The sequence below is a fragment of the Alexandromys fortis genome, unplaced genomic scaffold (assembly GCF_014885135.2).
Source record: "Alexandromys fortis isolate MF-2015 unplaced genomic scaffold, M_Fortis_MF-2015_v1.1 scaffold_12, whole genome shotgun sequence".
Taxonomy (NCBI): domain Eukaryota; kingdom Metazoa; phylum Chordata; class Mammalia; order Rodentia; family Cricetidae; genus Alexandromys; species Alexandromys fortis.
The window spans coordinates 15,983,852-16,006,455 of record NW_026067937.1 but is presented as its reverse complement, the minus strand read 5'-3'; the positions used below and the strand labels follow the sequence as shown (position 1 = coordinate 16,006,455).

Sequence of the window (22,604 nt, the reverse complement as noted above, 5' to 3'; positions counted from 1 at the left end):
CAGGTAAGCTTGCCTTCAGCCAATGGGAAGATGAGGTAATTCAGAAACACGTTTGGACAAAGGGCTCAGCAAGCATTTCTCTTACACTGCCAGGAACTCCTGGGAAGGACACCCCATCCTGTCTCCATTAATTGGTTGAGGACATGTCAAGGGCTGAGTGGTGGCCTTAGAGATGTTCTTAAACAAATGCACATTACTTTGGAGAAGTGTATGAACAGAGGTCGGCATTCTAGGGGAAATGGACGGCAAGATGGGTTGATGGTCTCTTGCCACTCAGCGCTGTTTTTCCAGTTAAGAAGGGACTGCATTAGTAGTAGAGAGCACTCTGTGTCTGGCAAGCCAAAGCCAGAGAGAGCTGATAAGGACCATCAGAGGGCTCTGCACTTGGAGGTGCTGGTGTGGATGCCCTCTGAGCTCCGTGTTCTCTCAGTCTCCCAGTCTATCAGCTCAGGCTGCAAGCTACTTCCCTTCTCACGATTGTGGATACAAATCTGTCCCCCCAAGGGGCTGATAATCCTCTAGGAACAGGGATGCCACTTGTCTGAAGCATGATTAATAAAAATCCAGGGTCAGAAATTGGGGTTCAACCTGAAGATCTGAAAACCAAAACAGCCAGCCACTGGCTCTTACCTTGACCTCAGTCTGAAATTGTGATCCTGCCTCCTAGAGAAGACTGTGTCTGAGAGCTGTCTTCCCCATCTTATATTCCCCTTTAGGGATGAGAGCAAAGGTGAGCACCACTGGGATTAAAGGCATGCACAGCCTGTATGGCAACTAGAGTGGCTACTGGGATTAAAGGTGTGTATCATTATGGTTACTAAGATTAAAGGTGTGTGTTATCATAATCTTGTCTGTAAGGCTGACCAGTGGGACTGTTTTACTCTCAGATCTTCAGGCAGTCTTTATTTATTAAAATACATTTGAAATGCCACTACATTTCCCCTTTTTGTCTAATAAAAAAGACGGTTATAACTAATATAAGAAAACTATATACAATAAATGCAATGACTATAAACAATAAATACAGGCAATAAATACATTAACAATGTCTAGTCCATTTGCATTTGACAAATTCATAGAAAATGTTCTATGTTTATCTTATTTTGGTGAGTTCAAAATCTTGTGCCTAATTTACTTTCTTTTTTTTAAGATTTATTTATTTATTATGTATACAATATTCTCAGTATTCTGTCTGCATGTATGCCTGCAGGCCAGAAGAGGGCGCCAGATATCATTACAGATGGCTGTGAGCCACCATGTGGTTGCTGGGAATTGAACTCAGGACCTCTGGAAGAGCAGTCAGTGCTCTTAACCTCTGAGCCATCTCTCCAGCCCCTTTACTTTCTATCTTAACTTGCTTTCTGAGTCAGGGAAACAAGGAAAACAATGACTATAACTATCTAACCTTCAACTCCCTCAGAGACCCGAGAAGGAAATAATACTAACTGAGTGAGCAGGAAGTGCAAACACGCAACTTCCAAAAAGTGTGTAATGACAGAAACGGATAGCCTGTACAATCACCCAAAGTTCTCTGCAGTGTTGGGGCATCCATCTTCAGACTATGGGCCTAGCATTCAACAGACTTTTCTGAGAAGCAGGACGTTTTGTGTCCTGCTCGTCTCATTAGGACAGCATAATGTCAGCAGTTGAGGCAGGGGCATTTCTTGCCCAGTGACTTACTTTTGCCACAAAGAAAGTAAACTCCATGGTAAGTTTCTTCAATGCCCATTATCTTCACTGAAGTAGATTGGTGCTGCCAGGAGCAGACATGTCTCATTGTCATAAAAAGAATAACCTAAGTTATTAAAACTTCTTAAATGCCATATTCTGTAGATCTCTGAAGTTTTGAAGATTACCTATGTATTTAAATTATATCTTTGTTGACCTTGAAAACATACCTGATATGACTATGAAAAAAACCCCAAAAAACAAACAAATCCCAAGAACTTTGAAACTAATTTCCTTTGTTTAGCTTTTGTCTTGACCATTATCCATAACAGCTTACTCTCAGTTTTATTTCAGGCAGTCTTTATTTATTAAAATATATTTGAAATGCCACTACATCTCTCTATCAACTCCAAGGCCCTAGGACCCAGCACTTTACCTGACATACAGGGCCCATCTGCATAGCTATACCTCTTTTGCAAAGCATTGTGGGGCTCCCACCTCCTTATAGATGGACATGGAAACCCCAGAACACAGACACCCAGAGCTCAGAGGCTCTGCCTACATCAAGCACCACTGAAGGGTGCCTTGCCACTGGCGATCGGCTCTAGCTCCTCCTTGGCTCTGTTTGTATGCTTCTAGTGACAGTGAGCTCACTCCTTCTACAACAAGGAAGGAAGGGTAGTAGTCAGCATCAGGTCTAGCCTCTGGAATTCTGCCTTCAGGTCCTTCTGATGGAACACTGGGAGCTGTCTCCAAGTGTGGGGGTGGAGTGCTCAGGGATGCCACTGAGTTCCAGTGACACAGTTCAGAGCCCTGCATGCTAAAGGGACAGATGGTGCAGCAATGAACTCATCGTTCCATCTCTGGAGAACAGGCCGCGATGAAGGCCCTGGTCAGGGACAGAAGGCTCGGCTGTGCATTTCACTCCGCACACCTCGAGACAGGCCTGATCCAGAGCCACAGACATGACTGGCTGTGTGATTCATTCATTACTGGCCATCACTGGCCAGGTGTTCAGCAAGAGCGGGTGGCACTGTGGGAAGGGAGTTTAGTTGCCTTGGTAATCAGGAGGCTAACAGCCACTGAGAGCAGGCTTGCTACTTACCAGGCACTGTTCTGTTTACTTCCTAACAAAGGGCACAGCCCCTCCTGTGCAGCCCCAGCTGTTGGGAGGGCCATGGAGCCTCCTGGGACTTCAGCACCTCACACTGTTGTCAGACTTGGTTAAGCAGGGGCTGCGACAGTAACTGGAAATCCCAACAATAGCCACAGAGTACTTCCTGCTTAGGCCACACCCATTTTGTAGATAAGGAGACTTGGAGAGGTCAGGTAACTTTGCTTGCCCAGGGACACGCTAAAAGACAGAGCCTGGGTTTGAACCCAGGTATTCTGGTTCTGCGGCCTGGAGTAGAAAAGCGAAGCAAAACTCAGCAGCCGGAGGCAGACCTACTTGGAGTTTGGGGGCAGCCTCTCTCCTCTCCGCACCACTTCTTTACCTTGCTTCTCTCGGTCCCCACCCTCCCTCCAGGCCTGCTGGCGTTACTTACCTTCAGTCTGAGGACAGAATCCCGCGGTTTCTCTCAGCGGGAGGGAGGCTCTGGGTGCTCAACAGCTTTAAAGAGCCAGGCAGGGACCGGATATTGTAGGAGCCTGTCTTTTAGGCTAATAGGCTCCTGAAGATCTCCCAGGACCCGAGGAAACACTCTCGGCAAGGGCTGAGATAAAAGGCTGCTTGGTTCCCCCAACAAATATTCTGCAGTCCCAGGTAAGACCCTCCCCCCCCCAGCCCTGACACGTGCAGCAGACAGCACAGGGACTGAGGTCGAAGGTCTTCGTGGGGTGAGAGTCCTTGTCTTTTGAAGTTACTTCAAGCTGAGGAACCAAGCCGGGCTGAAAGAGCACCCGTTCTCCATCATCTTCAGGTCTTTAATGATTCACGGATCTGTGAACTGGGGCTAGTCCTATAAACCTCTTGAGCTGTTGAGAACGCAAAAATTTCATTCTTGAAAGTGTTTTAGCAAACAGTGACCATTACTATCCAACCGTGCTAGTTCACACTGCGGTGAGAGGGGGTGCTGCCAATCAAAGCCGGCCCCTGCCTTCCTAGACACCGGCCTAGGCTTGAGAAGGAGTATTTCATCGACTCATAGGGGATATTTGCAGTCCCGGGAAAGGGGCGCTGTTTTCAGAACTTCCGAGAAAGTCCTGGGTGGCGAAGCGAAAGGGTGTCCCCGACAGGGGATCCCATGGCTAAGCGGGGTTGCGCCCCCAGCAGGTGGCTCCCGGCAAGGCCTCGGACGCAGCCCTGGGTCTCCCCCATCCCTCTGTGCCCGCCCTGGCCACCTCGGGGGCGAGGCAGCCAGGAGCGTGGGAGGGGACGGCGTGCCATTGGCTTGTGCGCGGCACTAGAGGAGGGACCAGTGCGGGCCGCCAGACTCTGACGAGCCCAGCGGCGCTGGAGTCCTGCCTGCCCTGCCCTGCCCCGCTCGCCCGGCGCGGCACCGCGATGTGAGACTCCCCTGGCCGAAGCGTCAGCGGGGCACGCCAGCTCCGCGAGCGCAGCACCCCGCGCGCTAGGAACGTAAGTCCGCTTCCCGCAGCTGATGAGCCTCGCACTTCCCCGCCGCTGCCACCGCGCCGGCCGCTGCCTGCGCAGCGGAGCCCAGGGGCGCTGGGGGCCTTAGGGAACTCTGGGGGGCAGCGAGCACCCTGCGCACGCCAGCCGGACGCCGGGACAGCACGTCACCGGCGGGTCTGCCGGCGCCCGGGACCCCCTCTGAGCTCCTCGAGGCACCGACCTGTTCTTTTTGTTTGTCTCCTTGCACTGACTCGGTTTCCCTTTCTCCTCCAGCTCTCTTCTCTGCCACCTCCAACCCCTGGGGGTGTTTATTTCGCCCTCGGCCTCCTTCCGGACTATAGCTTTTTGCTTTGGAGCCCGAGGGAACGGAGCGTGAAGCAGTTTTCACTGTCGCCGGGTCTGTGTCTTCCGTGCTTAGTTCTCGGTCCCCTCCCCCTTTCTCGCCACCGCACCCCCTCCCGCCTTTGTTTCCTGGCCCGAGGATTGCGCGGTGCAAACTTGCGAGTTCCCTTGTCTTTGTCCGCACCGGTACTCGGGCAAAGGAGGTGGCAGGGTACCCGCTGCCCACTGGTCTGTCTGGACCTTCAGTGTGGGTGCGGGGGCTGGAGGAGTCGCCTACTCCCGCCTCACTAAGTAGAGGAGTGTTTGCAGCGCGGAGAGGAGGGATAGATCTGAGGGGGGAAGGCGCAAGGCCGGTGATACTTCCGAGCCCCTGCTGGAGAGAAGCGGACGGAAGCGTGACTGGGCCAGATCCTAGTCTAGGGGAGTCATGAGGGGATCGCAGGTGGATCAGGTCGATCCTCTTTTCTAAGGCGCGCGGTCAGCTGCGAGGGAGCAGCGCGGGGCCATTGGCTGGCTCAGGATGTATTGGGGTCTCATGTAGTGCGCAAAAATGCTCAGCGCACCATCCATCAGGGCCAGGCGTTCCCTTAGAGTCCCCTCTCCGCCTCCTTCTTGCAGCCTGGGTGAAGCTGGCTTCTCCTGCCTATGGGATGAAGGAGCAGGGAGAGGTCCAGGAACTGCCACCACCTTGCCCCAAAGCCAAGTACACGGCCAAGGCCTCCTCGAAGTACCCCCCCCCTCCCCGCGACCGCACTTCCTGTTTCGTTTTTTTGAGATAAACTTTTCTGGATGGGGCCTGGCGGGAGAGAATAAGTCCCTGGATTGTGGGGACGCCCATCTAGCTGTGCCTTTCCTCGTTGAAACGCCACCTCTGGAGGCTTCCGGAGAGGGGCCACCAACTGCAGCCGGCCGCGGAACTGTGGTGGATTCATGGAAGAATCCGGAGAGACACTATCTGCTTCTTAGTGGCAGCCCGAAGCTCAGTCTGAGGCAACGACCTGTAGGGTCGTTGGGAAATGAGAGTATTCTTCAGATTTCTGTTGTCGCCTTTGTCCAGACGTTGCCCTCCCGTAAAGTGCCCTCTGGTCTCAGTGTCCTAGGACACTGACTTCTCTTTTGCAGGACTTAAGTCTGGCTGCCTCCACTTGATGTCCCCCGCTTTTATCTTTCCGGCCCCCTACGGCCCCCTACCTCGCAGCTTCTACCATCCCAGCTCTCAGGTAGGACTTGTGATAGCCCCCTCTGCTGGAGAAGGCCTAAGGCTCCTGGCTAGGGGCAGGGTCTTCAATCATTGTTCTTAGGTTTTCTGTGTGTTCATTCACTGCCTAAAGTATCTGTGAGTACTCCACAAAAAAGTGATGACACAAATGGCTGACACAGGTCCCACAGGTCCCCGCACACCTGTGGAAGCTGTCATGACGCTTCCCTTTGGTGGTGCTGTGGCTTAAGCAAGGAGAAGAAAATAAATAATAAATAAGCAGTCGGTCATGTGTGGTGCCTTGGAGTTGTCCCAGCACCCAGAGGGCTGAGGCAGGAAGAGTTTGAGTTCCAGGTCAGACTGGACCATGTAGGAAGACCCTTGTCTCAGAAAGAGGGAGAAGCAAATTCTGTAATGTGGGGTGGAGGTCAGGGGAACACAGAGAGCGTTGGACTGTTGAGGACATTTTAAGGAGTGGCCAGGGCTGCTTTTCCAATCAACCTTGCCGAATACCTGGTGCAGAGCGCCTGAGGCAGCAGCATGCTGCTCCCGTGGGGGAGGGGCTGGGGAGAGCACTGGTGAGAAAGGATGGGGATCCCCCATCTCATAGGGGAGAGGATCTGTAAGCTGCCCCCCCCAGGAGGGGCATCCACAGATTGGCCATGGTGGTCTGAGTAGGTGGCAAAGCCTCACCCCCAGACCCCCAGCACAGCCACGCAGCCAGGGACAGGGAGTTGCCCCCATTGTCCTGTCTCCCCAGTACCCTCATGCTTCTCGCCACCTGCCCCCGTCAGAGTGCTGGTCCTGACCCAGAGTCACCCCTATTCTTTCTCACCCCAGTTCTTCCTGATACTACCCTCTTTGGAACACTCTGTTTGTGTGGGCATGGAATCCTGGAAGGATTCTGCTTTACTAAAGAAACTGCTTTAGTAAAAGGGGGAAATGAGGCCAAGTAGTTGAATCTTCAGGTCTAAACAGCAGCATTGTTGAGCACTGGCTACAAAATGTAAGCTCTGGTGGGTGTTTGCTGGCGACTTCTAACGGGAGAAAGTAAGTGTTTTCATTGTGCCCATTTAACAGACAAGGAAATTGAGGCCCAGAGAGGCAGGTTCCTCTCCCAAGGCCACACAATTTGTTGGGAGCATGGGGTCGGTGGCTCTGCGGACCTTTTGAGGAGTCACTTCCCTTGTTAACCACTCTGTCAGAACCTGAGTATGGGGAGGAGATTCTCGGCCTTGAACTGGGGTCCCTACCCAGGGGGAGGCAGGGCTCTAGGCCATTTGGTCTGAGGATATGGGCTTGGCATGAAGCATGCCTTTAAGGAAGCCCCCTTTGCCCCATTCACACCAGAGCCCCAGCCCTGTGGGAACAAGAGGCAGGGCTGTCCTGATGGATGATAGGGCCAGTTGCCCTTGAGGGCACTGACTCGGTCACCAGACTCTGGGAAGGCTGTCCCGTTCTGGGTTGAAAAGGGCAGTAATTCTCCATGCTGTGTCTTGTCGTTTGCAAGTGACAGCGAGACAGGAAAGGCCCTGTCAATGACTCCTGAGCGGTGAGTGTGCGGCTGCTGCCTCAGAGTGTGCGGCTGCTGCCTCAGACGGTGAAGTCCCTCCCCGCCCCCGCCCCAGGGATGGGTCTCCCAGGACTGGGGCTCCCAGGACTGGTCCTCACCCACTTTCTCCAACTCAGCAAGGTTTTTTTCTCTGCCCCTCTGGAAGTCAGATCGACCAGTGAGAAGATAAAATCTACACACCTAGTAGGAGAGGAGGAAGGGGTAGTAGGAGAGGAGGAAGGAAGGGCTGCCGAGGCTGGGCAGGGCCACGCTGAAACACAAACGAATGTGCTTACGCGGCTGGAGTCCTGGTTGCCTCGTCAGACTGGGGACAGCCCGCAGCACCACATTTTCCAACGTCTACACAGAAACCAGATGTGAAGGCAAGCCCTGGGCCATCATGCCAGTGACCCCAGCTGTGCCTTGAAAGCACAGTGACCCGGGGCACCCTGACCTCTTAGTGGCAGGGCAAACCCTGAGGCTCCAGATCCAAGGGTCAGGTTCCTGAAGGCTCGGGGAACCTGGCATGGACTCCGTAGCTTTGCCGCTGGGATGGGTCTGTCATGGCTGCCATGCTAAAGGATTTCACATTATGGTCTTTGTCTGCTGGCTCCCTTCTTTGTTAACCCACTTTTCTCCCCTCTCACGGCAGCTTAGTGAGCTGGCAGGAGGTGACAGGACAGCCACCATCATTGCTCTGTCCACCTAGGGAGCATGCTAGAATAATGTTCTCTGGGGCCCAAGGCCCAGCTGGGCTGCCAGCAGGGGCTGTGCACAGCAGCATCCCTCCGTCTTCCCTTTGCTTGGGCCTGGAAGATGGCCAAAGAGACCGTGCCACAGGGAACATTATGTGTGTCAGTACTGCTATCCGTGATCCGTGGCCCTTGACTTTGTAGGCGGGGCACCACGGCACCCATGTGCAGGGAACACGGCTCTTCCACGGTGGCAGGCCTGCCTGAGTCCGCGTCTGGGAATCCAGGTCTAGGGTGGGAACGTGGTGCGTTCACCTTCTGCTCCCTGTGACACCTGAGATGTGGGTCACTTTGCCATAGGGTCCCAGTAGTTGGTTCCTAGAAGGTGGCTAGACCTCCATCTTGTCCCTGGGGTGCCGTAGAAGAGGCTCTGGGCCCAGAATCTTTGCTGCTGTCTACCCTCTGACCAGGCCCTCCAAACTCGGAACTCTGCCTCTGGCTGTCCTCACTTGTGAGCAGCGTTGTTCAGGCCCACTTCCAGCTATTCTGCAACAAAGCGATAACGGAACAATAGGGTCTGATCTGGGGCACTGGTTCTCAGAGCCCTGCCCACATCGCAGCCCTGAACCGGAGAGAGGCCAGTCCTAGGGAGGAGGGCTATTTAGGCATTGGGGACACACCACGACTTCCAGGGGAGAGTGTTCTAAAGACGGCTTGCAGCTCAGTTATGTTTGGCTGTGTGTGTGTTTGTGTGTGTGTGTGTGTGTGTATTCCAGGAACACTCCCATTACCAGGCACGCACAGAGACAATCACAGACATCCATTCCTCAACCTCCCCTCCCTAGACCCTCTCAGGAGATTCAGAGAGAGCTCAGCTCACAGCGAACTTGAATTCTAGCGCTGCCACAGCCTTCGAGCCAGGGACTCCTGAGTAAATGACTTGCTTGGGCCTTAGTGCTCTCCTCTGAAAAATGGAACGGAATTGGCTGTTGTCACAGGCAATAATGTGGACTTCAGGGGGTCCTAGGTTGCTGTCCCCAGCTCAGGCTGGACATGTAGGCTGATCTCTCCTCACTGGCAGGAGGGAGTTGCAGCTGCACCTCTGCCCACACTGGGGCGGAAGTGGCTCCCTGGCTCAGGGGCTGTAACTGACTCAGGGGGAATCTCCAGAGCAGCTGTGTGTTCTGGGTCCCTTCCTCCCCTCCCCCTCCCAGGGCAGCAGGTTTCCTAAGCCAGCCCTCCTGGGCACAGCCTCCCTGTTGGGACAGCGCTGTAGTCCATTGGTTTCTATGGTAACCAGGCTTTCTGGGAAGGATGGGGAAGTCCTCCAGGATGAGCATGGGAGGTGTGAGCCCCTGCCTCATCAGGTCTGCTGCCCAGAGCTGAATCTAGTAGCTAGGAATTCATTAATAACAGAGTTTTTTGCTATCCTCTGTGGTGCACGGTTCAGGGGCCCAGCTCCAAGGCTGCCGTCTTTATGGTACATCACAGGCCTACTGAGTAGACTCAGCCAAGTTTCTTAGCTGAGGACTTAGAAGCTTGGAGAGGCTAAGTAATTTTCCTGAGGTCACAGTGCAGGGAAGAGAAAGAGCTGAAGTTTGAATCCAAGTTTTCCTAATCATTAAGAGTATGTTCCTTTAATCCCAGCACTTAGAAGGCAGAAGCAGGTGTGTCTCTGAGTTCAAGTCCAGCCTAGTCTACTAGGACAGCCAAGATTATCAGGGAAGCCTTTACTCAAAAAGAAAGGAAGGAAGGAAAGAAGGAAGGAAGGAAGGAAAGAAGGAAGGAAGGAAGGAAGGAAAGAAGGAAGGAAGGAAAGAAGGAAGGAAGGAAAGGAGAAAGGGACATTCCTCATCCTCTGGCCTTGTACCCCCAAGAATCTTCCTTTTCCTGTCTTGAGACACCCACTTCCCTGGACAGGAAGGCACTATCATCCAAACCCTTATACCAGAGCTCCCAATGAAATCATTAGTTTAACGTGCATGCCTCTTAGAGAGTGGTTCCTCATCCTCCACGCCCCTCTCCTTGCTTGGACCCCCGGCTTGCTTGTAGCTTAGGTGTACAGAAGAATCAAGAGCCTGCTCCTTGTCCTCTCTGCCTCTCCCTCTCAGACTTAGGGAGGCCTGGGAATGAGAAGCAATGGGCCGTGAGTTGTAAATGGCCAGAAATGAACACAGGAGACCAGCTGAGCCCTGAGGAGGAGGGCAGGGTAGAACTTGCCTTCCTACTTGGACAAGGGCTCAGAGTGACTGTCCCTCTTAGAAGGACGGAAAGTTACTGTCTTGGTGGGGATGGCTGCCAAGGAGTTTGACAGGGGCAGCACGCAGGGCATGGCCTCATTGCTACCTCTTTCCGGCTCACATCTGAGCCTGAGGGTGAAGGGTTAGCCACCCCTCCCCCTCCCACGGTCACATTGGGGATGTGGAGGCCCTCTGAGTAGCATGCAGGAAGTTGGGCAGGTCTGAGTGCCAGCTGCCTTTTCTGCTCTGCTCGGCTGGGTCTGGAAAGAGGGCAGCAGGAAGGAGGACAGAGCCCACCCAGGGCAGGGCGGTGGCTGGAGGGTACACGGCTGTATTCACAGGCTCCTCTCCATCCCTATCCCCAGTTCAAAGAGGGAAACCGAGGCCCTGAGGCTCATAGGTAGGTAGAGCCAAGATTCAAGGCCCGGTTCATTGGCTCAAAGCCAGCGTGTGGCCAGGATTCCCAGGAATGGAGTGGGGGAGGTGCCCTCACTTATGTTCAATGATATCAGGCCTGAAACCCTTGGCAAGTGGCTTTGGTAGGGAAGAGTGGGGGAGGGGAGGCCAGAAGGCCACTGGCGTGTGTGTGTGTGTGTGTGTGTGTGTGTGTGTGTGTGTGTGCATGTGTGTGTGTTGGGTGAGACATTGGGCAGAGGAAAACAGTGCTGAGAAGCTTCCAGCCCAACAAGGAGGGATACACTGGAGCTGGTCTTGCACAGGGCACTGAGGTCTTGGTCCCATGTGGTGGTAATGAGGCCAGTCTCCTGGTCCTCTCAGTTCAGAGTCACCGCCCAGAGTGTAGGGGATGTGCTGGGGAGGATAGTGGTACCCTGTCTAGTACTCACCTTCAGTGGACAGTCTAAGACAAGACACTGCCTGCAGACTTGCTATGTTTTGTGAGTTAGCCTCTTCTTTACCCACATGAATGGGGAGACTGAGGCACAGATGCTAATCAGATGGGTTAAGCCATTTAAGCCACTGAACATTTCAAAAGTGAGTCCAGGCAGCAAGTGTGCAGCCCTCCTGCTGTGGATGCTGCGGTCACTTTCTGAGTTCGGCTCTGCCCAGGGTCTTGCTTCTTCTTAGACCAGCTTGTGGTGGGGTTGGGAGCAAGGGTGGGTGGCTGTCCCCATATCCCAGATGAAAACAGTGGGATTAGTTTGCCCCACCTGCTGGTGACAAGATGCCCCATTCTCTACCAGCTGAGCTCTGGCGTCCCATGCCCACGCCTTCACAGGGCCTCATTGAACGGGCTCCCTTCCGCGCAGCTGCTTGTTGCATACTCTGACCCAATTTCTCTTATTGCCTCAAGGCCTCTAGGAAGCTGGAGCTAAAGTCCTATTTCACAAGTGAGGAAACTGAGGCTCAGATTAGTGAGGTGACTCAGCCAAGGTCATGAGACTAAGTGGGGGCACAGCAGGACTGAGTCAAGCAGCCTCATACCTGGCTGGACTCCAGGGGCCTCAGAGAGTGGGGCTAAGATAGAAACGGCCCACAGCAAGTGTTGACAGGAGTGGATGTGGTTTGTGGAAGCTCGGGTGGTGTCCTGGCTTCTCACTTTGCCCACACCCTTCAGCAGGCCCACTCCGACCCCTTTACCTCAGAGGCACGGGAATGTGTAATCCCTCCAGATACACGCAAAGGAAGGGGAAACAAGCGGATGCCCCTGTGGTACAAGTATCCCACAGGATACTGATGTGCACAAAAAAGGAATGGGCATTTGGGGCACTGGGCCTAGGAGAGTCGGAAAAGACATCCTGTTGGGGGGCGAGAAGCTGGGCAGGCAGGTGTTCATATGCTTTATGATGCTGTTTATGCAGCATTTGAGAAAATTCAGATGAAACTAGAGTAACAGACATCAAACTGCTGGAAGTGGAGATCAGGGCTTAGCTGGGACGGCACACATCCACTGCAGTCTGGACATCTGAACTGGTGTCCTGTCCTGCAGGACATAGTGGCATGAGTTATCGGCATGGATTAAAAAGAAGGGTCAGAGGGGACGTGGGAGAATGTGGCCAGGGACTGACCTTCCGTCCTTAGAGGAGAAGTGGGCTGGGCTGGGTTCTGCACCCTGCACCCTTGAATGGAGGACTAGAGATGCTGGTGAGAGTGTTCAGTCTGTTTGGGGTCAGAAGAAAGATTTGGGGCCCTCCCTGGGACAGTGTGACTGAAAGGGCACCCCTGCTTCCCTCAGGCCTGCTGAGGGGCACAGGCAGCCTTTGTGGTCCCCCGCCAGTGTCTCCAGCACCCCCAGCAGGCACAGGAAGGAAAAACACAGCCACAGATTTTACAAGGGGGCTGGGTGTCAGGGCCCGTGACCCAGTGGTGACTTTTTCTGTCACTGAGTCTCTTCTAAGGTGTGCGCTCCACCCTGACGTGCACAGTCCATATCTTTCTACCGCTTGTTTGTTGGGATGGCTTATTTCATTTCAAGAGTCTGACAACCAGCGTGACCTGGGGACATTCCCTGGGGTGGAAGACGTGTGCTCAGTCAGGGACATGGCACTGGGCAGCAGGTGGCTTGGAGGAGGAAAGACAGCTTCTGAACTGTGACTTGGAATGAGTTTGTTTGAGGGTGGGGTACAAGGGGCTGTGAGGGAAGTGAGATGTGGGGTACAGGGGGCTGTGAGGGAAAGTGAGTTGCTGGGGCACAGAGGGCACTTGGCACTGGCTGGTGCTCAGGTTAGCTGGGATGCTTTTGTCCTTTTGTTTGGCTGGCCTCCATACATTCCAGGTGAGCTCTCCTCACCTGTGGAATCATCGTCATTTGCGCCCATTCTTCAGGGCCTTGTGATGCCGAGTTCTGGGCTATGTAGGGTCAGCCAGAGCCTCACCTTGTTACCCCTCCCAACTCTGTCTCCTTCTAGACTATAAGGACTGAACACAGGAGAAGAACATTTGTCTTGGACTCCAGTGCCCATTTCAGCACCTGGCTCACTGCCCGTCTCACAGTACGTGCCCAGGATTGGCCTGTGGTATCGCTGGCCTGCAGGGCTGGGGACTCTGGAAGATGGTGGGCAGATGTGGGATCGGACAGAGTCTGTGGATGCTGGTAGCCGGGATTGGGTGAGGTCTGGGCTGTATGACCACTACCTGCAGCCTCATTCTCTGGGCTTAATGCCTCCATTCATCATGACAAACCGTCTCCTTCCCTAGGTCCTGGCCAGCGAAAGAGGCTGTCTAGGGGCAGGAAGACCAGCAGGCTGGCTTGCTGCCATGGGGATTGTCTGGACAGGTCCATGTGGCCCACAACCTAGGACTTAGGTGGTTCACTTTGGGCTTGGACAGAGTCCTTACCTAGTCCTTACCTCTCTGAAGTGGTTTTTTTTTTTTTTTTTTTTTTTTTTTTGTCTCTATGACCCATAAATTTTGTCAGTGAGATCCAAACTGGTCCAAATGTCTTTTCTAAAGCCTATATGCTGCTCAAAGGCTGACTGACCTAATCACCTAGGCTGTGCCATATCTATACAGGGGTCAGGTTGGTAGCATCCTCCTTAACCCATTTTACAGGAGAAGAAACTGAGGCAGCTGCAGCTTCATCTTCTCTCAGGCCCTGAGTTGGGCCTGGCCACACCCTTCTCGCCTTGCATTGGGACCTGGGGTCTGGAAGTCCAGCAGGAACGATGGCCGAGGCCAGTGTCTCCCCACGTCCCTCAGCAAAGGACAACATGGCAGCCAAACAGCCTCCTCCGCTCATGAAGAAGCACAGCCAGACGGACCTTGTGAGCCGCCTGAAGACGAGGAAGATTCTGGGCGTGGGCGGGGAGGATGACGATGGCGAAGTGCACCGGTCAAAGGTGAGCCACGCGAGGAGAGGAGAGGAGGCAAGGCCACAGGACTGCTGGGGCCTACGGCTTCCCCGTGCCTCTAGGACCCTCTGCAGTGGCAGCGGAATGATTTGTATAGGGGCAACAGTTTGTGGGAAGAACCCAGTGCTCCTTAGAGGACAGGCACAGACTTGAGTGGGTCCTGCAGGCCCTGCAAGGTGTCCCTTTGTTTATTGACCCAACGTAGAGATGAGGAAGCTGAGACACTAAGTAACTTCCGTGAAGTTATGTCAGTGATGACAGAACCAGGCTTCCAGCCCATAGCGGGCAGATCCCGGCTTTCCTTCCTCTTATCTGGGTGCCAAAGGAGACAGGAGAGGTCAGAGACGAGACCTCTATGTCAGTCAGAGGCGCTCTGGTTCTGGGTGTACACAGGGTGGGTGGGTGGATGCTGAAGGCCACCTTCCCTGATGCCTCTGACTTCCGTGTCCACAGATCAGCCAGGTCTTGGGCAATGAGATCAAGTTTGCTGTTCGGGAGCCTCTGGGGCTCAGGTGAGTAGCAGGTCTTGTTTTGATAGTTTTGTGTCCCGGGTATGTGTAGGGTCTTACGTTATTACTGGGCCTTGCTCTGGATCCCTCGGGGTCCAGGCGGAGAGTGTAGCTGTAACTTTCCCCTCTGCACCTCCCCAGGGTCTGGCAGTTTCTTTCTGCTATGCTGTTCTCCAGTGTGGCCATCATGGTGAGTCCTTGTGCCCCGGTCCTGGCTGCAGGCAGGTCTGGTGCTTGTCAGCTGGTGACCCCTAAGACTTAGATGGAGGGAGGAGGTGGCTGGTGTGGCCTTTGCCCTTCCCCCGCTTCTGCACCCCATCACTGCTATTTCCACACTGAGACCCATCCTGTAGGGTCTTTGCTAGTTCCAGGGCTGACACTCTGGCCCTCCTCAGGGTGCTGTGCCCCAAAGCAACCAGCACCACCTGATCTGGGCTCTGGGAACCACAAGAAGGAGGCAATCAGGTCCTACCATGGGAACCCTGGCTATGTCCTTGGAGGAAGGCTGTCCCCAGCATTCATCTCGGCCTAGAGCTGACCCTGAGCTGACCCTGCGATCCTCTGCTGCCCACAGGCCCTTGCCCTCCCTGACCAGCTCTACGACGCAGTTTTTGATGGGGCTGAGGTCACCAGCAAGACCCCCATCCGTCTGTACGGTGGTGCCCTCCTTAGTAAGTAATTCTGGGCAATGGTGGGAGAGTAGAGAGGCCCACCTGGCTTCAGGGCAACGCCTGAAACCTTGGGGATGCCTATACAGCCTCCCTTCATTCCCGGCAGGCTGCTCCCTTCATCGGTGGCTGTGCTGAGCATGGACTGCCACCTTGTGGCCGTTTGTGGAATGCACATGGCTAGTTGGACATATGAGGCTACAATTGCATGCAGTGCGCTTTGAGGAGCAGAGCTGAAGGAAGCTCAGGTCCTGCCTACCAGAGTCTTATAGCCTAGAGGAGGGCAGACTCAGCACAGTGTCTTCTTTATCCCCAGGGCATTTGGTCCTTTTGATTTCTTCTCTAATCTGAGGACACAACAGTTGACAAGAGTCCGAATTGTGATTTCACAATTCAACGGACAGGGCCATCACTCCCTTCCCTAAAATGTTCTATGGCTTACCATTGTATGCAGATCAAAGTCCTGCATTTATGCCCGACAGTCAAGGTCCTGTGTGGGGTATGGGCACATCAGTGGACCCAGCCATATGCTGTGCCTGCTTCCTGTGAGCTGTGTGTTGGTCTCAACGGCAGGCACACTGGAAGATTCCTGTTTCAGAGGGCCACTGGGCCTTCGCACACACATCCTCCAGTCTCGTGCCAGCTGGACCTAAACTTGCTGTGAGCAAGGCAGTTGTGGAGATGGAGATGGTTCTCAGGGTGGCTGCCACCAGCTGAGCACACTGTGGTAACTTCTGGTGTCCAGAGATCAGATATCAAGGCGTAAGCTACCATAGTTGGTCTTCCACTAACATCATGGCCTATCCTGCTTTCTCAGGAATTCCTGAGAGGAAGTCCTTCCTGACACAAGTTCTCTGTCTCCCAGGGCTCCTCTGTTAGGGGCACTAAGCTATAGGCCCAGGTAACTGAGATCCCAGATCTCTCCACACAACATCACAAGAACGGAGCTAGCGTGGCACCGTTGTGTAGATGAAGACTTGAGGTCCCAGGGACGAGAGCCTGCTCTCGGTCGCATGGGGCTTTAGAAGGATGTCAGCAGCTTCAAGAGCAGACAGTTGGGTCTATAGAGACAAGGACTAGGAGAGGGGGTGGCAGTTTGATCTGAGGGGTGGGTGTTGTGATAAGGAGGGTCAAGACCCCTGGGCTGGGGTTCAGGCTGACCCTGTGCTGATCCAACAGGCATCTCCCTGATCATGTGGAACGCGCTCTACACAGCCGAGAAGGTCATCATCCGCTGGACACTGCTCACTGAGGCCTGCTACTTTGGGGTGCAGTCCTTGGGTGAGTAGTGTAGGGGCAGAGCACTGGGGACTCCCTGCGACATACACCTTATCCTGAATCCACAGCCCACCTGTGGAATCCACAATCCACGTCCCTCCCTTAGGCATGGACACTCAGGACTGTGCATTGATTAGGCACCTGCCTCTTGGGGGAAGCAGACTAGAGGTATCTGTCAGCTGGACTGGGCAGGTGTTGAGCTCCTTGAGGTCAACCAGGCCTCCCAGCCCCAAGGATGAAGGAGGATGAAGGAGGGTGTTCAGCATAGATCCATGGTGGGAGGGGCTTGAGAACATGTCTGTTCCTGACCTCTGGCTCCCCTGATTTCCTTCACAGTGGTCACTGCGACACTTGCGGAGACAGGCCTCGTGTCCCTGGGGACCCTGCTGCTCCTGGCCAGCCGCCTCCTCTTTGTCGCTGTCAGCATCTACTACTATTACCAAGTTGGCCGGAAACCCAAGAAAGTGTAGCTGGCTGGGGCCTGCCTGGGCCTGGACCTGGGCCAGAGTGGCTGGGGAAGTCCCTGTCTGTGGGCCCCAGGCAGGCCTGTAGGCTGGCAGGGTGCACGCAAGCTTCCTCCCCTCCCAGGCACTCCCTGGAGTCAACTTGGACTTACTGGGCTTCTAGGAGTTATAAGTCAGGCTGGGGCACCCCACTCCTCACCCCATACAGGGGCAACCGCTCGCCCTGGCTTTCTTGACCTCTAGACTCTAATAGACAGTCTGGAGTGGCGCGCTGGGACCTGGGCGGAGTCAAGGTCAGTTCCTCTGCTGGGAAGCCCTTTTCTCTCCAGGAGATTGTGTCAGCCCCAACAGCAGATTTTAGCTTTTCTCCATTCAGAAACCTGAAAACTGTGTGTCCCCATATGAGTTCCACACCACACACACACACACGCATGTACACACACACACACACACACACACACACACACACACACACACAGAGTTTTCAGAGTCCCCACTGTGGTCAGCTAGCCAGGGGAATGCCTGCCTCCATTGGGCCTAGGTCTTCTCCTTGGCCTGCATACCTGACCCTCTCTTTGGCCTGTTGTAGAGTGTTCTGATACACTGGCTGCCTGCACCCTAAAGCACCAGTCTCTCCCCAACAGGCCAGTATACCACAGGCCCTGACAGGCCTTGGCACCTCGGCTAGCATAGGCTCCTAGTGTGTGAGGAATTCTGAAGGAAAAATAGCAGGGGCATTTTCTTGGTATGGCCTCCAAGGCCTGGATGGCTAACTACACCTGGCTCCGTACCTGCTAAATATTTCCTCCAGAGGCTATTCCAAGGCCTACAGCCCTCAAACTCTATAGAAGTAAGGAAACAGAAGTGGATTTGCCCTTGCTCAGCACCCTGACAGTGGGCCATTAGAGCTGAAGCCACCGCTAGTGACACCAGCCCATGTGCCCCCCCCCTTGGTCCTAGCTCTCAGCACTTTCCTTCCCTCAGCAGCAAGCACACTGAGTTAAGAGAGGTGGCCTTAGGCCTATCTCTTCCCCTTCTGCAGAGGAGTGGTCCTCTGTGCCTGGGGAGCCTTTCTCTAGGGCACCTGGGCTCACAGCTTCCCTGAGCTCATTCGGCCCCGCAGTCAAGTGCTCCATGACAATGGCCTATGCCCAGCAGGGGGACTGTAGGTTAGTTTTAGTGGAGACATGCCCAGCAGAGTGGTGAGAATCTAAGCTTTCAAGATGGGACCAGTGTGTGCATCCATCTTCTGCCGCTGGCTTTGTGCCAGTCCCTCAGTCCCACCTCTTGACTCAGAGCACAGGCCCAGCCACCGCCACCTCTCAGTATAGTCCCAACTGCTGTAGAGGGTGGCATTGTTGACTCTTCTCAGCACTGATGGGATTTGTCCTCTTGGATCCTCTCTGAATGCAGATGGAGCCATGCTCCGCCCTTCGGAGAGCTCTGCCAGTCTTCCCCTCAGTGACAGGGGGTGGGGGAAGGGTGGCCAGGTCACCCTGGTGTGGTAACTTCACAGGGGTGGGGGCAAGGCCAGACCGAGGCCAGCAGACAGACACGCATGTGGCCTTGGGGAGACACTAAGCTTGGAAGGAGGCTATGAAGAAGATAGGAACCCCACCTTAAATCCAAGCCCGGGGTGCCCTGGTTGCCCCAGCTCCTCCTGTGCTTCTGCCTTTGTCACGGTCACTATTTATTCTTCAGTCCTTTTTCTTTTTGTAAGAAACAGTCACAAAAACCAGTGCAGAATGATTTGTGTGGTGTCCTGTTTATATTACAAAATTTCTCTTGATATAGAATATAAAAGGGGGGCTTGGGAGATACAATGATAAATTAACTCTGTTTCCTACTACAAGGGAACATTTACAGATTCCAAAATAGACTATAACATACGTGTGTGTGTGTGTGTGTGTGTGTGTGTGCGTGTGTGTCAGAGAGAGAGAGAGAGAGAGAGAGAGAGATGCAGTTCCTGGGGGTGCTGGGCTCAGCCAGGACCTTGGGACAGAGTGCTGAGGAGTGGGCCACAGATGCGGTCTTTGCTCCCAGCCTGTAGGATAGGGCTGTCTTTTCAGCAGGTGGCTCTGGGTCAGGCAGGGTCTGTTCTCTACTGGATGAGGGTCACAGGCATCTCAGGGGAGGCTGTTAGTCTTGGGGTGAGAGGTGAAGGAAGGGCTCCCTTCCCCTCCCCTGGGAGTACACAGAGCAGCCCACCAAGTCCCACTAGAGTGACCTCAGACAGCCTTGTAGGTGGCTGTTAACAACCTCATAGGGTGAAGACTGCCTGCCCCTCTCTGGTCCATTGAGGGTGCTGGTTGAGGAGTTGTTGGGTCTGAGCTGCCTTGGGCTCTTCAAAAGCTGTATGGAAAGTTCATCTGGTGAGAGTCTCTGTTCTACCCTGGAACTGCCTGGACTCAATATCTGACTTCTCAGCCCTCTTTGTCCCTGCCCATTGCTAGAGGCCTGGGCTAGCTCTGGGCAGCAGCCCCTGTGGTTGGGCTGTGCCCTCAGCTGGGCCATGAGCTCCCAACAGATCCCAGCTGATCCGTTTGCCTTCCTAGGCAATTGGAGTCCAGCACATGGTGGGTTTTGAGTCAGAGCCAAGGTTCTCTTAGTCAAGGCTGGGAGGCAGCAATGGGGGTCCCCTGGCCTGGTGACTCAGTCTCTAGGCTTCATTTATGGGGATGCAGAAAGACAGCTTTGAAAAGTGGTGCTCAAAGACCCTCAGGAAGGCCAGGATGGGTGAGGACATGAAGAAAGAAAGGAGTGTCCCTTGAACTAGCATAGGCAGCAGGGGAGCTCCGAGGTGACAGGTGTGACTCTGAGGTGACAGGAAGGAAGGCCCAGGGAGGCTGGAATTAGACCAGGCTCTTCCCTCTGAGAGGAGAGCAGGCCCCATGCTGTTCCACCATTGCCTACCCCCACCCTGCTGAGCCCACAGCAGACAGAGTTAAACTTTAGATCCTGACAGACAACACTTAAGGATTCAGCAAGGTCCTGACAGGGTCGGGCATCTTGTAACCCAGTTGGCAATGTAGTCTGTAGTTTGAGGTGTGTGTGTCTGTGTGTTTTGGTTGTGAACCTGTGAGTCTGGAAGTTTGAGACTAGAGAGAATAACAAATGCCATACAGACAGCAAAAGGACAGGAAGGATGTCATGGTAGGGATGACTGAGGCTGTGGGGCTCTTGTCTGCAGACAAAAGAGTTATGACCTTAACCTCTAGGAAGGACACAGTGAAGGGACACGGACAGAAGCACTGGAAAACGGAACCCCCTTCTGTCTTCTGAGGGGCTGGTGCCACCAGAGGCTGCATTGGGAGGTAGTGAGCTCCTCAGGTGGAGGTATGCAGGGGGTGAATTCTTGGCAGGGGCTCCAGCTCCGGGTAGAAAGAGAGAAATGGACAATACTGGGGGTGTCTTCCCACTGAGGGCAGAGTGAGGGGTACGGACCACGAGGACAAGTGACGGATGACAGTAGGCTTAGGTAAAGGAACAAGCAGGGCAGATTGGACACAGTATGGACTTTTCTCAGCTGTAGAACGTGGTGTGGGCAGTTGCTGGCCAGTCTACATTGGGATGTTGAGGCAGATCTGATGGAGTCCTGGCTGGAGTAACAGCAACCTTGGGGTGATCTTGTCATGCACAGGCTGTGTGACTGTGGGCAGGTCACTGCCCTTCTGTGGTCCTCGGAGAGGCTTTGATCCGAGAGATGAGGAAATCAGATCCAGTGCCACACACAGCCACCCTCAGCCAGCAGGAGCAGGGACAGCTTCACCGTCCAGCAGGTGGTTCTGCAGATTCTGGCCTTCTGAAAAGTCTGGCTCATCCTCCAGGGCCCTGTCTTCTGGTTGCTCAGATCCTGGAAATGCTAAGAGAGGGGACCCAGACCAGGGGACAGTCCAGTCTGACAGGGCCCAGGGGCTCTGAGGCTGAAAATCCTTTGGTCTTAGCTGGTCCCAGGCCAGCCTTAGGTCCTTGACTAGTTCAAGGCTCTTGCCTTGGAGCCAAGGCGAGGCCTCTTCAGTTCACAGCTGTCTTTGTTTTTGTTTTTGTTTTAATTAGCTCTGTGTTCCTGGCCTTCCAGGCTGGCCTTGCCTCCTCCCCTGGGGCCAGAGGACAGGGAGGGGAGGGGCTGGCTACTGGGCAGTGGCAGGCTGCATATCTTCAGACCAAGGCCTACTGGATGCCCCGGAAGAGACACATGGCAAAGATCATAAGGAAAAGCTGTAGAGAAGGGAAGAAGGTGATCCAGGGTCAGGTTGCGTTACACTGAGGGGCTACCCAGCATGCTTCCTGAGAGGATTTTTGACACCGCCCAGAGCAAGCATGTGTTTGCCATCTGTCTAAGAAGTGGGCTTTGGGAAGTAAGTGATCCGGTTAAGCAGTTCACGTCTGTATTTCTCGGGTCAGAAGAGACTTTAAGCGAAGCATGACCCTCCTTGGGCAACGAGTGTGTACCAAGTGCTTACCATGTAAAGTATATTTTAAGTTCGGTGTCGGCAGCTTTTCTAACCAGCAGGAAGTGAGGCACAGGGAGGCTGCACAACTTAATTCAGGTCACACAGTTCCAGTGGGGTAGCCCGGCTTGAGCAAAGACACACTGTCCCCGGAGCCCTTGCTTCCAGCCCCTGCACTCTCAGCCACTTCACAGGGACTTGAGGAGGTCTGCAGAGGTCACAGCACTCTGACCTGTGACTTGTGGCTACAGCCTCAGGAAGATCTGTGTGCCTGCTCTTGGCTTTAGTTCCCACAGGAGGCCTTGCTCACGCCCAGCATGGCTAACATATAGCAAGGGCTCAGTACATGCTTGTGAAATTAACGAATGCCGCCTCCATTTCCCCTGTGACTAGCACAGAACTATTATCCCGAGAGACAAGACACAGAGGACACTGAACAGGAGACTTCCAGGGTGTCGGGTGGCCAGAGCACTCTTGAGGGGGCCCTGAAGAGCGGGAGGCAAGGGCCAAGCATCAAGCTGCCTGGCTTCATTGTCTTAAAGTGTAGCCTAGAACTGGGCAGGGCATGGTAAGAAGGGAAGGCTGAAGCACCACCTAGTGGTAGCTCAAAGGTCAGCAGCCACTCAGTTGTGTGTGGTTTGGGGCCCTGGGATGAAGAATACTAAAAGCTCCACTGGCAAGTTAAAAAGACACCCCGAACACTTGCAAAGGCAGGGCCTTATCAGGAAGCCCCCAGCCTTCAAGGCAGCTTAGGTGTCCTACAAAGTGCACTTGGACTGCAGAGCTGGGGTGAGGTGGGGTGTCCTCAGGGCCTGTCTGTCTTTATTCTTCTGGGACAGGCTACAAGAATTTCTTGAGCAGCAGACATCTGCAGCAGCCAGCAGTCATGCATTTGGGAAGTAGGTTGGCTGTCCAGGCCCCAGGGCTTCTTCCCAGGGGGCCCTACTCACCTCAATAGCCAGCACCCCAATGGCAAAGGCACCAGCCAGGTAGACGTAGGTTTCGAAGGTATTGAGAATCACCGTGTAACAGCCCTGTGAAGAAAAGACCAGGGATGAGGGAGGTGCATTCTGCAGCTGGGGCTCCAGGGCTCAGTAACTACAGGCTGACATTTTCTTTCCCCTCCCTCCCTCCCTCCCTCCCTCCCTCCCTCCC

General features: G+C 54.1%; 2 protein-coding genes across 9 annotated transcripts in view; one reads left to right on the top strand and one right to left on the bottom strand.

Moving 5' to 3' along the window:
* The first annotated feature begins 3,035 nt into the window (after positions 1-3,035).
* Positions 3,036-18,747, top strand: Tp53i11 (tumor protein p53 inducible protein 11). Of its 5 annotated transcripts, XM_050146971.1 has the most exons (9): positions 4,082-4,249; positions 5,681-5,808; positions 13,138-13,221; positions 13,781-14,067; positions 14,533-14,591; positions 14,730-14,778; positions 15,163-15,259; positions 16,436-16,537; positions 16,871-18,747. In XM_050146971.1, exons 4-9 carry the CDS (start codon positions 13,894-13,896, stop codon positions 17,002-17,004), a joined length of 615 nt encoding a protein of 204 aa, XP_050002928.1. In that variant the 5' UTR covers positions 4,082-4,249; positions 5,681-5,808; positions 13,138-13,221; positions 13,781-13,893; the 3' UTR covers positions 17,005-18,747. The 5 variants fall into 5 exon arrangements, with proteins under 5 accessions (XP_050002929.1, XP_050002928.1, XP_050002927.1 ...); XM_050146972.1 differs by lacking the exons at positions 4,082-4,249; positions 5,681-5,808 and adding an exon at positions 3,036-3,433; XM_050146970.1 differs by lacking the exon at positions 5,681-5,808.
* A 1,730-nt stretch (positions 18,748-20,477) lies between these two features.
* The window catches only part of Tspan18 (tetraspanin 18), a 131,338-nt gene continuing 129,211 nt past the window's right edge, over positions 20,478-22,604 (bottom strand). For all 4 annotated transcript variants that reach the window (XM_050146967.1, XM_050146966.1, XM_050146969.1 and 1 more), the window contains 2 exons: positions 22,400-22,483; positions 20,478-21,216 (listed from right to left, as the gene is read on the bottom strand). In XM_050146967.1, coding sequence (XP_050002924.1) covers positions 21,169-21,216; positions 22,400-22,483 — 132 coding nt within the window. In that variant the 3' untranslated portion in view covers positions 20,478-21,168. The remainder of the gene's footprint in view (positions 21,217-22,399; positions 22,484-22,604) is intronic.

Coding starts and splice junctions, on each gene's coding strand:
- Tp53i11 (XM_050146972.1), top strand. CDS start 13,894: ATGGCCGAGGCCAGTGTCTCCCCACGTCCCTCAGCAAAGGACAACATG. Junction 14,068..14,532: donor GCGAAGTGCACCGGTCAAAG/GTGAGCCACGCG, acceptor CCGTGTCCACAG/ATCAGCCAGGTCTTGGGCAA. Junction 14,592..14,729: donor CGGGAGCCTCTGGGGCTCAG/GTGAGTAGCAGG, acceptor GCACCTCCCCAG/GGTCTGGCAGTTTCTTTCTG.